This window comes from Cyrtonyx montezumae, unplaced genomic scaffold (assembly GCF_038088225.1).
Source record: "Cyrtonyx montezumae isolate F1298 unplaced genomic scaffold, pur_monq_1.0 scaffold_44, whole genome shotgun sequence".
Taxonomy (NCBI): Eukaryota; Metazoa; Chordata; class Aves; order Galliformes; family Odontophoridae; genus Cyrtonyx; species Cyrtonyx montezumae.
The window spans coordinates 1249497-1264105 of record NW_027072050.1 but is presented as its reverse complement, the minus strand read 5'-3'; the positions used below and the strand labels follow the sequence as shown (position 1 = coordinate 1264105).

Here is a 14609-nt window from a genome sequence, read left to right as displayed (position 1 = left end):
CAATACTTATATGTCCATTTTATGTCCTTATTGGTAATGTAATCTGATAGGTAATTGCTTTTAAAATATAAATCCAACTACTTGGAGCAAGGCTCCTTATTTCTCATAGAACCTATTCTTCACCATCCGAAGTTGAACCTTCACCTGCTTCAATGGCTATAATTTCTAATGTATTTGCTGTTTTATCTTGTAGATGTGGATGAATGTCAAGCCATTCCTGGTCTCTGTCAGGGTGGTAACTGCATCAACACAGTGGGTTCTTATGAGTGCAAATGCCCTGCAGGACACAAGCAGAGCGAGACCAGCCACAGATGTGAAGGTAAGACTGCTGACATCTGCACAGCTTCACCAGGCTGCTCAGCACTCTGTTCCCAGGTACTCTCTGAGAACAGAAAAACATTTAAACCCCTGAGAATCTCTCAGCAATGCAGGGTATCTACAGGGTTGGGAGAACAGCGATGCAAGAGAGCCTCCACACCTTGATCCTGACTTCCAAGCAGGAAGGGGCTCTGCAGACACCAAGGCATGTCAGAGAATGCATTACAGTATGAATTTCTGATCTGCTTCCAGGAATGAAAAGCAAGGAAATGAGAAACAGATCTTTTCCAATCTTCTCTTAAACTCAAAATAGTTTATTGTGGTTTAGGTTTATTTATTTATTTATTTATTTATTTTTGTTTCCCGCAGATCTTTTCTAAAGGCAATTGTAGTTCCAATACAAGACTCTTTGGACAGAAGGGGACTTTAGTTCAGCCTTCTACTTAGATCAGGGCTAGCTTCAAAGGGAGATCATGTTGCTCAGGGCCTTTTCTGATGGGGTTTTGAATGCCTCAGGCTTGTCCTTATAGTTCTTGACCCAAGGTATCCCCACTGTTACAATGAGGAATATTACTCTTATATCCAATTGGAATTAATCTTTTTGCATCTTGCAGCTTAGTGCCAATAGTTCAGTAGAGTAACCAAAAGTCTGGAGTACAGTCTAACTGGCTCATATCTTGGTCAAATAAGACAACCAGAAATAACATCAGTGCACTGCAGAAGTCTTGATTTCATATGATGAGAGTGCGGAGCAAGTTTCACAGTGTTGTTTCACTGACTTGGAGATGTTATTCCAAATTGATGAGTTGGCCAGTACCTGAAATTTGTCCTTGAGTACCAAGAAAAACTCATTGGCAGAGGCAGGAATTTCCAGATAGCATGGCTATCTCCCTTTGAATCAAAGAGTCTGATGCCATTCCAGCATCTGCTTCTCTTCAAATGAGTTGTAGATGAGAATGAAATTTTCAGGATTTCTTTTGGAAATGATACGGTGTTTCTGGGGCATGGTTTGTGTTTATAGTGCTTATAGCATATACATAGCTTGTCTATGCTATGTAAGTATTAATTGTCTTCTAGAAACACTTCAGTCAAGCACCCAGATGCCTTGCCCAGTTGAGCAGGTGCATGCGGGCAAGCTGATCTTCAGTGTCAGCAGTCAGATCACAGAGTGTGTTGGTAAGGGTGCAGGAAATGTAGAGGATCAGTCTCAGCAGCTTAGCAGGGCATGGTGAAATGATGCAGTGTTCTGCCATTTTCAAGGGAAATATTTTCCAGGGGGTAAGTAGTGTTGTTTAGAAAAGGACTTGATCCTCAGAACAGAGGACTAGTTTTGTTTCGGGGGTGAAAATTTAACTGTGTTAAGGCTAGTTGTTGTAGTTAAGGCAGAATGCTTCCTGGAAGCCCCTGGAAGTATTATTTACTCTCTGGTTAAGGGCAAGTTGTCCACTGTTCCACTTGGCTACATTTGCCCAGAAAGCAATGTCTTTAGACAACTATTCTATGCCATAAGACACACAGTTCCATAGTAAAATTAGGGTACAGTCAGTATGTTATCATTCACAAAGCCACCAATCTGGGAACTCTTCAGGCTACATTGATAGCCTGGTGCAAGTTCCATAGGATCCAGCCTCAGCAGCTCATCTGTCACTACTCAGAACATCTCTGAGAGGTGTGCAGACCTCTATAGGAAGAACACAGCGTTATTCTTGCAGCAGTTCTTGTGCTTGCCAGGTGGGCTGCACTTCTCAGAAGTAGAGGAATAAACACTTGTTGCATTTTCCAAACATCTGACAAATGAAAACAACATTTAACTGTTCTTGTCTCGAATATGAAAGCTCTTTCTCATACACTGTAATGAAACCCTGCTGGTCTGTGTATGCCACTTTAAGGATGGAATGTGTTCATTGTGCTTGTGTGACTGCATCCCACCTAGCTGGGCTTTAGGAATTACACTTGCCTTTCATTCCTCTCCAAGCCTCTGTTGTTGTAATGAAGACAAGGGATGATGAATGCACTAGAATCCAGGTGTTTAACCTGGAATTTGTTTCCAGGTGGCAAAGTTATTTACAGTGGCAAAGCTGTAGGCAGCTAGCTATTACAGGCAGTCAGCATGCCAAATCCCACCTTCCTAACGCTGTGGGTTTGCAGCACTCGTTTCCTGTGGGGCTCCTCCTAACAGTCATTTCTCAGGGGAAAAAAATATATATATCACTTTTTTCCAAGTGACTGTTCCCATATCCCCACTCTTCTGCAATCCAGACGTTTACTTCACAAGTATAATTCTAGCAATGTTTGTGTCAATGCATGCCATATGACCTGTTTTCAGCCCTTCAGAAAAACTTCTACAAAGTGAGACACTAGCCATAAAGGTTAATCTTCCATGGGGGCTGGACAGCCCTTTTTGTTGAGAAAACATCTGTGGCGGTGGATTTTTACTGGCAGGATGCCATGAGACTCTCTAAAGCTTGAACAGGAGGTTTTCTTGCAGTTCTTCAGCACCCGTGGACTTGGAAATAGTAGAATCCAAAACAGTCCTTTAACACAGATCTCAAGAAACAAATCAGTCCCCCTTATGAAATTATGACCTGTGCAATATGACCAGTCAATGAGCCAAGGCTGGCCTATACTAGAACCACGGGCCCAACTTTGGTATGCAAAAAAAATTGTTCTTATTGCTTTGGTCTGCCTCACCCATGCTGGCTAGGGACCAGACAAAGCACATATGAAATCAGTTTAGCTGGAATTTTCTATACACCAAGATTAAAAACAATCCATTGTCTGAATCTGTCATCCAGATGCAAGGGGCCTCTGCGTGGGTCCTCACTTCCCAGAACTCCTGCAAAAGTAGCATGATGCAGCCATAAACAGCTTCCTTTCACTCTCCTTCCTGAACAGCCATAAAAAGAGATGTCTCCTGCATCTACAGTGTCTGTTCCATAGCTTATCTTTCCTCAGTTGCTAAAGAGACCACCAAAAGAGTGGTGCTTGCCTTTGGCATAACCTATTGACTTACGGATCTTTCTGTGAGAGTGACATAAACATGAAGGATGCTCTAAACTGGCAGGATTGAGTTTGTTTTTGAGGGCTTGTTTCCCAGACATGAATCACTAACGTGTCCCAATCATGAAGTCAGAAGAAGAGGATACCTTTGTCTCGGCTGTCCCTGCTCCATATGCTTCATGTGAGTCACTAAAACTATGTGAATAGGAGAACAGAGAACTGGCATCTTGTCAGGGGTTTGTCTAATGCTAATGCTGTATGAAATTGTTATTTAGAATGGGAGAGAGTGACACAAGGCTGTGCCAGGAGAGGTTCAGACTGGACATTAGGAAAAATTTCTTAACTAAGAAGGTGATAAAACACTGAAACAGGCTTCCTAGAGAGGCAGCTGGTGCCCCATGCCAGTTAACTTCCACGGGACAATTGGATGATGCCTTTACTCATATACTTTAACTTTTGATTAGCCCTAAAATTGTCAGGCAGTTGCATTGATAATTGTCTCAGATCCCTTCCAACTGAACTAGTCCATCCCATCATATCCCATCCCATCATATCCCATCCCATCATATCCCATCCCATCATATCCCATCCCATCCCATCCCATCCCATCCCATCCCATCCCATCCCATCCCATCCCATCCCATCCCATCCCATCCCATCCCATCCTGTTCCGACCCATCCTGTCTCGCCCCGCCCCGCCCTACCCTACCGTACCCTACCGTACCCTACCGTACCCTACCCTACCCTTCCCTACCCTACCCTACCCTACCCTACCCTACCCTACCCTACCCTGCCCTACCCTACCCTACCCTAGGGTACTACCGTATTCTATCCCACCACATTTCAATCCATCCTATCCCATCCTATCCTATCCTAACCTATCCTAAATATAAAAGGAGCTAGACCCTATCTCAAATAATTTAATGGAAGCTTTGAGATGTCAGGAGCAACTTACTTGTTAGAGCAGATGGAGCACCTCGTTCCTGTTCTGAAACGTCTGTACTGCTATTACAGTCCAAGCAACACTGGACAAGGGTTTTAAATCAATAACCTCAACCATAAGAAGATATGTGCTTTGTCCAGGTGTGCTCCAAAAATAAAACCTCAAAGCTGCAGTTCTCTTTTTTAATCTGTTTGTACTTATTTTGCAGCTGGCGAAAAAGTGAATTCTCAGTTTGCACTGAGACCATCTTGCTTAGGAAGAGATGGTTTCCACTTGCTTTCAGATTCTTCATCCAATCCAAGCATCCAGGAAATATTAAAGCTAGATTAAATATCTTTGTTAAGTTCTTCCCTAGTTCCCAGGAGTTCGTGTTTTCTACTTAGAAGATTCCTCCTAGGGAGTGAAGTCAGCAGATGGGATTGTGTTTGAGCCAAAGGTCAGAGCCTGTGTCACTGTGTTTGCTGATTAATGATGTCTCCCTCATCAGCAGAGCAGCATGTAACACTAATCTTCTTTGGGTTGTTTATTGGTGGGAGGACACGAGAGATAGTGCTGTTAGTTTCCCATATTGATACTTATCTCTTAATGCAAATGGCACCTGGAATCAAGGCTCCATTTTCAGTTTCTGAATCCCTGAAGAGTAAAGATGCTTTTCTTATGCAAGATCTGCAATACTGATATCACAGGCCAGCTCAGGCCCCGATTTCCCAAGCATACCAAAAGGCTGCAAGTCTGCTCTTGAATACATTGGACAAATTTTTGGTCAGCTGTATAAGGAAAATACTCTATTGGCAAAACAAGAAAATCTGCTGACAGCATCAACTTTGGAGTTGAACCTATATGTCCACCAAATACAGGGTTGCTCAGTTCTAGAGTTATTTCTGCAGCTCATCTCTAATGAATGTGACGGTTTCAAGTTGTGGCTTATTTTATGCTTTTGGACATTGTATTCTGAGGGAGCTCAAGGGGTCAGGAGTTCCTGAGCTCAGTGCTGTGAAACATGTAATGAGAAATTTCTGGTACAGGGAGTTGCCTGCTCACCTTCTGAAAGATACAGGCATTTAAAGAGGAAGAGGAGAGGGAAGATCTGAAGGTGGTGAAGGTGTTGCTGTCTTAGCAAGTCTGAAGACAAGTTGAGAAAACCAAAGGACTGAATTTATATTGTGTTTGTATGAGGAGGTGAGCAAGGAGGGCAGATCTTGTCAGTTTACTGCTAAACTGACAGATGGAGGAACAGGAAAAGAGCAAACTCTGCTGAGGTTTCGCAGAATTGCAGGGAACTAGAAGTGTGTGAGGTCTGAAAGAAAGGCATGTGTCTGTCAGGCTAACTTCTTAACACCTCTGGAAGAAAACAGTTGTGGAGTACACAAGAAAACCCTTCTGAAAACAGTGGTACAAAATGAAGAAAAACATCACAGCTCATGTCAGATACATCTTCCTTATACAAAGATCTTTATCAAGAAATAAGAGGGAAGGGGGGTTGTTACATCAAGTAACATTTTAAATTACTCTGGAGGCAGCCAGAAAATTATACTTAAGGGAGCAATTCCCTTGCTTGTTCTCAAGGCTGGAATCACTGGCTGAATAAAGTCTTTCCTTCTATAATTTTCATGGTTCTCTTGCAGTAATTTCACTTCTTTTCTTAATAGTACTTCCTTTATTGCATGACAAAATTACTACCCTGCTCTGTTATCAGTGAAGTATGTAATGCCAGTATGTCACCCAGGATGCTCTCCAGTTCCCCAAAAGCAACAAATGTCTTACATCTAAAACTGTTAATAAGGTTCTAGGTGTAGTAAAGCGCATAGACAAAAAGTAGACAAGGAGGTGAAAGGCATTGCATGCTTTGTGCAACAAGCTCTGTTTAAATCCATCCAGGACAGGTCATTTTTGACAGTCATCTGCATCTATAGGAGACAGATTCTGCCAAGGAGGAATAGATCCTTTAATTACAAAGCCCATCTCTTTTTACTCACCCAGTGACACATTAGATGCTACTTACATCCCTAAGGGCTAATCTGCTGTAGTCTTTTTATCACAACCAATCAATATTTTTAATTTTCTGATGCAGACAAGGCTCTATTTTTTTTTACTTTGTTGAATCTCATTCATGTTTTAAAATTAGAGGGAGTTTTCCTGTATTATCCATAAGCTGAAAGGATAAGACCGGCCCATTTTCCTCCCAAATGGAACACGATAGCCATTTTATTAGCATGTTTTCAATTTTCTTACAAAATGTCTACAAAAGATCTCATTGTTTATATGCATTAAAAGCTCATTTCCATGGATTTAGTATGGTTTGGAGGGCTGTGTTACTCTCCTCTGTGGTTTCTTTGTGCTTTTTGGAAAAGAAAGCCTGAAAGTCCTGTCTGCTGCATGAGAAGAGGGCTGATGAGGCATGACCTCTGCTATGTGACACAGATGGAGATGTTTTCTGCATCAATTCCTGTATTTTTAGCAGTAGTAAGGTTGGGGTTTCAGCATGTCTGTGGCACCTGGGCTGGATGGGCTTTGCAGACTGCAGCTCTCTTTCAGAAGCTCTGTAGCCTTTGGCTTCCAGAATCTTCATCATTAAATGATTGGGCCAAGTCCAATCCAGCAAATTGGAGACTGGGTCCAAAATCAACGTTTACGTTGAATTCTGCCATTGTCTGAGGAGCTGAGTGCAAAGAATACTGCTTTAATTCTTAACAGAAAGTTGGAGAAGTCATGAAGTAGCCAGTTTGAAGTTGGAAGAGTTCTCTAGCCAGAACTGGCAGCTGGGCATTAATGTGAGGCGCATATGTGTCAACTCCACTGTATCAAGCCCCCCAAGGACTTCAGCAGTGAATGAATCAAAACTATGAGGCACTTCAGTGTAAGAAAGAAGGTAGATGTGGTGGGGAAGAAGTGAATCAACGAAGACCAGAGCTCAGTTTCTCTAAGTACAGGATGTGCAAGTGGTCTTAAGAAGCATTAGTTTTTTTTTTTCCTGGTGATTTTGTTGCTAACACTCATGTCATCTGAGCTAGGATTTTACATGGAAATTAAAAAATGTTAGTTTCATTCACTTTTTTAATTTACTCTGTTTTTCCTTAAGAGTGGAATGCAAGTTGCTGTCACTTCTCAGTACCCCAACACAATACTTTTCCTTGGGTAACTGACACTCCAAGATGTCAGCTGGCTTCCAGATCTCTGACACAACAAACTTCAAGAGAGATATGCGGGTGTTTTAAATAGTTATTTCTAATAGTACAATCAACATTCACTTTATAAAGGTCTTCCTCTTGGAATGTTCTGCAAATTTTAACAAAACACAAGCCTGTTATTAAAGGACAGGGGAGGCCGTAGTGATAAAATCTCTTTCCCTGCAGGGGCCCATGTGGGAGAAGTATTTTCTATACGTTTGCATTGATGTCTTTCTAGGTTTCAAGACATGTTATCTGTTGCAGGGACTCTGAACAGCAAAGAGGTAAAGGAACACTGCAGTGACAGAGGCAGTATTTTTTACTCTGTGTAAAAGGCAACAGAAATTACATTTTTGAAAGTATAATTTTAGAGTTACTGAGAAACCAAATAAGAATGCATCTTTCTCTCTTGGTATGTGATGAATGAGAACCAAGGTCAGGCAACATGGAAGAACTATGGAGATCCTGTTTGCCACTGTAGGGAGAGAGTTCATGCAGCCAAAGCTCATTTAGGCTTGAAGCTGACCAGTACTGCTGGAGTCAACAAAAAGAGCTTTTAAAATTATGTTAACAGTGAAAGGAAAACCAGAGATAATGTCAGTTCATTACTCGATGATGATGGTCACTTGACAAAAAGAGGTGCGTACAAAGCAGAAGTGCTTAATGCCTTCTTCATCTCTGTCTGTAAACACATTGTGAGCACTGAGATCCCTGGAAACCTGAGTCTGAGGATCATGACTGTGACAGTGGTAAACTCCCAGCTGATTCTGAACTGGTGTGAGATTTGCTGCTCCAGCTGGATGCACATAGATCTCTGAGTCCTGATGGGATTCATCTCTGGATATTCAAAGAGTTGACTGACATCGTCATGAGACCTATCTCATTTATTTTTCAATGGTCTTGGGAAAGGGAAGAAGTTCCCAGTTGACTGGAAAGTGACAAATGTTGTTCTAATTTTTAAGAAAAGTATGGAAGAAAGTCCTGATAATTACAGCTCTGTCAGTCTCACTTCGGTGTTAGGTAAATTGTAGAGAGTATAATTCTGGAACATACTGAAAAACACTTGAAAGATAGTGTGGTCATTGCTCATAGCCAAAATAGGTTCACTGGGGGAAAATTAACTAATTTAGTTTCCTTTTACAACAAGGAAAGCTACCCATCTAGATGACCCAGAGAAGCCAGCAGATGCTTGCTTTTTTTCCAGATTTTAGCAAATATTCTGATTACTATTTGTCATATTATCAGTCTGGACAAATTCTTCAACATACAACTAGAGAAGAACAATGAATTGAGCTCAAAAGATTATATTATATAAGGTTACATACAGTCTGGCAGCCAGACACTGGTGGGGTTCCCCAAGAGTCAAATTTAAGGCCTGTTCTCTTCAAAGTTTCTTTAAAAGATCTGAATTAGGACTCAAACATGTGCTAAATTTGCAGGATACATGTGTAGCTGTTGACCCCCTTGAGGATGTACAGGCCTTGCAAAGAAATGTTTACAAATTAGAGGGCTGAGCAGTCACCAATTGTATAGAATTAATGAAAGCAAAAGGTTGATTCTTCACCGGAGAGTGGGCAAACCTGGCTATGTGTAAAGATGAGGGGTGAGAGGCTGGAAAGCAGCCTGCAGAAAAGGACCTTTGGTTTCTGGTCCAGAGCGAGCTGGGTCTAAGGCAGCAGCATGCTCTGGAGCCAAAAGCATTGGGAAACCATTCTCAGCCAAAGGGTTTGGTTTTGGGTGGTGCTATGTGGAGCTGGGAGCTGGACTCAAGGATCCCGTGGGTCCCTTCCAACTCAGGCTGTGCTGTGATCCCATGAAATTGCTCAGTTACAGCTGTCTCCTTTAACACTCCTTCCAAATTTAACTTAAATACCTTTCTGAAGTTACAGATTGTTCACAGTTATACTGGGTTTCTTAGAGCTGTGGCTGAATTTGCACAAGACCAATATTTATTTGAAAACTGCAGAACAGATTACTTCTATATGTTCAGTATTGTCAGAACAAAAGTATAAAAGTATACATCGATGTCAAATCCATTCCTGCCAAGTCACATGAATCCAAGCTTAGATTCAAATGTTTTCAATTTTAAAATTACACTTTAAACATTCTAACTTTGTTTTTTGAAACAGGAGATTTTATACTTATTAGATCTTCCATAGTCAACCTTGGTGAAGGAGAACAAAAGAGAGCCCAACACAGCTTAAATCACTGTTCAAGTGTCAGATGGCAATCACATCTCACAAATCTCGTGTTTTGTCAGTTTGTTGCATCTCTCATGGGATCTTCAGACTTCCCCATGTATTGAAAAGTTTCCCATAGGGCAGATCAGCACTGCCATAGTAGCACTTGTACTTGAGAGCTCTTAAATACTCCATGAGGGAAGCTTTCTCTTTAAATTAACACTATTTTGCTGTGATTGTTATCTATTTGTATATCTCCACAGCTAAGAACCTAGAGGTCGATTCTTGCAGAAACTCTACACTGATGTTGGAACCATTGCTTCTACTTCCTTTGGGAGATGAAACACAAATTCAGTCTATAATTTCAACACTGAAGGAAGGAAGTAATGACTGAAAGGACATGGCAACTGGGAAGGCTTATTATTCCAGTATCTTATTTCCAGGCCTATCTGTCTATGAGCTACCACCTGATGGACAGGTAACTGGGTGCACTGTTCCTGCTGGCTGCAGCAGGTCCTGCACTGGGTGCCACCCATCCCCCGCATGTGCCCAGTCTGAGCTGCAGGTGCAAGCTGGGTGGTGTGGGGCCACCTGGGGCTGCCAGACAGGCGGCATCAGGATGGCTGCTGTCCACGAGCCCATCACAAAGGATTGGCCGAGGTAAGGCAGGGCAGCCCAGAGAGCCTGCAGCTCTGGTGCTAGTGGATGCCAGGGAAGCTCCTGCTGTACGGGGTTGGCTGTAGAACTGTGCTGTGTCATTAGGTGAAGGAGAAGGGACAACTGAGGTCTGGCTGCTGCTTGATGGAAGCAAGGAAAGGGCTGGAGGCCTGAACAGGACAAGTAGAATGCTGATCAGTATCTTAGCAGGGCCAGGGCTGCAAAACACAATGGCCTTAAGTGGGCTGTAGTGTTGAAATGAAGTCACTTCCAGTCTGTCCTCTGTATTAACACTTTGCCTTCTGAACAGGTTTATCCATCTTTGCAGGGATGTTACAGTCACAGGTGTATTTAACTCTCAGCTTCACAGGCATTAAGAGCTTCCTGAAACATGGCATTAGTGTGGTGAACAGTCTAATGACAAAGCTGACTCAAGATCAGTCATCCAATCCTTAACTGCTTAGGCACAGTTAAATAACTGTGTGTAGGAGGTAACTTTTACAGAGCTTGTGTGAACCATTGGGACGGAGTTATGTGCTTTCCTTTAGGAAAACATGTTCTGGTGGGATCAGTGGTTGCTTGGAAAATGGTGGTGGTTGTGGAGCTGTTTACCTGGAGACAGAATACTTTATAGGGTCTCCAGCTGCTATAGCAGGAAAGAAACATGGACAAGGAACAAAGAGAAGAATCCAGCTTTGCAGTGATAGGTGGATAGAAAAAGCTCCTATGTGGAGGTGGCAGTCAGAGGAGGGGAAGCTGGGCTGTCCCGTGCTCACCTCTCCAAGCCTCAGGGCATTCCTTTGGTTATGTCTGCATTTTTACCCTGGGTGCTGAGATGCCCTGAGCTGGTTTGGGAAGTCTTTTCTGTCAAGAGACTCAGAATCTGGTATCTGAGATATCAGATCAGCAGCACTGCCCCTCTGCATCACACAGTGCCATAGGATTTTCTGGAATTAACTGTTCACTACACTGAACAGCACTGTTATTTGTACAACGCACCTGTCAAGCTGTTGTGTGTGACTACAGAGGTGAAGGCAAGGCACTGTGCACACAGTGGCTTTGCCCTGGCCTGGCTCCTGGCAGACAGAAGCTCATAGGAGTTCAAAGGGAGACATGTTTATGATGTTTTGCACTGTCAGCTTGCCTGTATGGCTTGCCTTTTGGAGCAATGAATCCTTTTGTCATCCAGCACCCTTAGACTTTACACAGATTTTTTAAGGCTAGAAGGACAGTTCTGATCATTTAGTCTCTGTTCTGTAGCGAAAGCAATCTCAGAACAGTATATGAGCAGAACCAGAACTTCCTGATAACTTAGAGGACTTACTTTAGAAGGAAGTATTCAGGCTTCATTTAGAGATTGAAGGCAAGACCTGATGGAGAAATTGAAATCTAAATCAATTACTCCTCTTTGGTGATCAAGGTAAGATCTCCAGAAGGGAGGAATGCAACACCTTCTTAAGGCTTGTCTCACTGAGGAGGTCAGTTTCTGGTGGCCTCGGGGTGTGCCCAGATGAGACAGACTTCTACAGACTTTAAGTTAGATGAGCTAAATTCAACCTGAGTACAGAAGAGCTAGCCCTTTTCCTGTGTACTAGCTTTAATTACTGTCATTGTAAAGCTACTTACTCGATTCCATCCTGAAACATCATCATTTTTGTGTTTCTTATGTTTATGATCCATCACATCCCCACAATTTCTTGGATAAATATTGAACTGAGTTCTGTAAATCTCTTAATGCCAGACAGTTTTTTATGAGCTTGAGTCATTCCCCTGGACTCAGAACCACTTCATTTAATTAGTATCCAGTTGTAAGAGCTGGCACCACACAGAGCTGTGATGTCCAGGAACAGTCTTCCAGAGGTAACATCTCCCACCTGCTTCTGCTCTGTATTTCTCCCCTATGTCTTCAGTCCTGCATTAGCATCACTAGCCACTGCATGGCACTGTGAGATTACAGTCAGATATTTCCTTCCTAACTCATTTTTTTTCAGTTTCATACTGGATAGGAAGAAGCTCAATAGCCTTCTGAGTGGCTCACACCCATTTCTTAAGAGAAATTTCTGACCCACTTCTGAGGTCTGTCACTGTAGCTGTTAGGTACCCACAGTGGCCAGGTGTTCAGGCCTCCAGCACAGTTTTCTGGTGATCCCCATTTCCCTGACAGCATCTTCATGCTGTTTTCATCACTGAAGTCTCTTAGTTCAGCTCTTCTGAAGCCTTCCCCCATTCACACTCTGAGATAAGAGGACTTCCATAGAATCATAGAATCCTTAGAGCTGGAATGGACCTTTAAAAGCCATCTAACCCAACTCCACTGCAATGAACAGGGACATGCACAGCTAGGTCAGGTTGCCCAGGGCCTGATCCAACCTCAACTTGAAAGTCTCTAGGGTTGGAGCACTTTGATGTTCTGCCTGCTTTCTTGCACGTTCATCTTTGCCCTGTAGCATCTCTGCCCTCCACACACAGTAACACCACCAACCAGTGCAAGGCTGTTGTGCTGTTCACATCAGAAAAACCCCTTTGAAGGAGCAGACCTTGACCCAAACTGCATTTAAACGGCTTATAAACATCCCCTTCTCCACTTACAAAAGTGTGATAGGTTTAAAACACAGTAAATAAAGATGTTTATCAGAAAGTGTTTATTTTGCCATTTGCTAAGGTATTGATTTTTGTTGTTGTTGTTGTTTTGCTACTTAAAAATCTCCCTGAAAGACATTCCTTCTGTCTTTTATTCATCCACTGGACCACAGCCACCAACTGTCTGTTTTGGGTGCACTGATCGATGATTGGATCTAATTCTACCTCAACTTCTGACAGAGATTTCAGTTGGCAGTAGAGGCCTTGATTCCAGATAGCCACCCCAGAACCATATCTGGGCCCTATACATTTAACAACACCGACATTTTGGCCGAAATGTGTTGAAAACAGTTGGTTAATTGCAGAACTACTAATTTGCAAGTCTTTTCCCATTGATTTTCCTCAAATCCCAGGTTATAGCTGCACACAGAAGTTATGATCTGCTTCTCTCTGTATCATCTGCATAGGTGCTTGTATTTTGCGCCTTTTCCTCACACACATTACAGTTTGGTCTTTGTTAAGCTGCGGACTGTGGCCTTTCTGCATGATTTTCCATTTGTTGGTAAGCAGAATTTTTTCAAGGATATGAAGCTCTTTACATGGTATATAAGAAATAGCGACCCCAAGAATATTTTCAGAGTTTTAATTGAACTGGTCTGGACTGAAAAGTTGGAAGAACTGTACAGAAAACTGTAGTATCTCATCTTGCCAACATGGATCATAATGCAACTCTGAGCAAGATTTCAAAAACAGATGCTCAGTTTGGGGATTGAGACTCAGAAAGCCAGCTGTTGTGCCTTGACAGAATCTTCCTGTATTGCCCTTATTTTCCATGGTGTCATGGTTTAACCCAGTAGGCACTATGCACCACACAGCTAATTGGTCACTCCTACGCGGTGGGATGGAAGAGAAAATCAGAATGGGAAATCTGTGAGACCTCATGGGTAACACGAAATAACATGAAAGCTGTGTGTGTGAGCAAAGCAAGTTCATTCACTGCTTCCCATTATCAAGCAGATGTCCATCCCGTTCTAGAAAACTGGGACTCATCACAGGTAATGGTTTCTTGGGAGAACAAATGCCATCAGTCTGAACATCGTTCTCTTCCTCTTTTTCCCCTCAGCCTTTGTTGCTGAGCACTGTTATGTGGGTATGGGATAACTTTTAGGTCACTCTGGGTCAGCTGCCCTGCCTATGTCTCCTCCCATTTTCTTGTGTACCTCCTTACCAGCAAGGCAGCATGAGATACAGAAAAGTCCTTGACTCTATAAGTTATACTGCCCAGCCTGATGTGTTATCAGTGGTATTTTCAACACAGAACCTAAACACAGCATCATACTATGTATGATGTATGAAGTGATGTCTCTATGTAGAAAATCAACCCAGACAAACCCATGAAACATGATCTTAAATCCACAGTGGCATACATAACTGTTTTGTACCTGACAGGTAGTCACACACATTGCTGTGTGTAGCAGGACTTGCTGATATGGATGATGGTTCTTTTATTTTCTTGGAAAATCGGGTGTGGTGTCTCTAAGCACTCAATGTAGGACTCTCAGCAATGTTCATTATGACTAGATGAACAGTTCAAACTAAGGCATGCTCATGATGGTAAGAGTTCAGAGCCATAAGTCATTCAGTAGGCAGAGGGATTGCATGCTAGGCTGTTACATTATCTTTCAGAAAGTTCTTTATCAAAGGCAGAGCTGGAGGCACAGTAGTTCCCTTAGCACTCAGCTATGGTGAGTACTACATGAATGC

The 14609-nt window shown here is 42.5% G+C and overlaps 1 protein-coding gene across 1 annotated transcript in view; it reads left to right on the top strand.

The window, feature by feature from the left end:
• Positions 1-14609, top strand: part of LOC136055511 (fibrillin-2-like) — a 118193-nt gene that overhangs the window by 50649 nt on the left and 52935 nt on the right. Inside the window, exon 7 of the mRNA XM_065747300.1 lies at positions 194-319. Coding sequence (XP_065603372.1) covers positions 194-319 — 126 coding nt within the window. The remainder of the gene's footprint in view (positions 1-193; positions 320-14609) is intronic.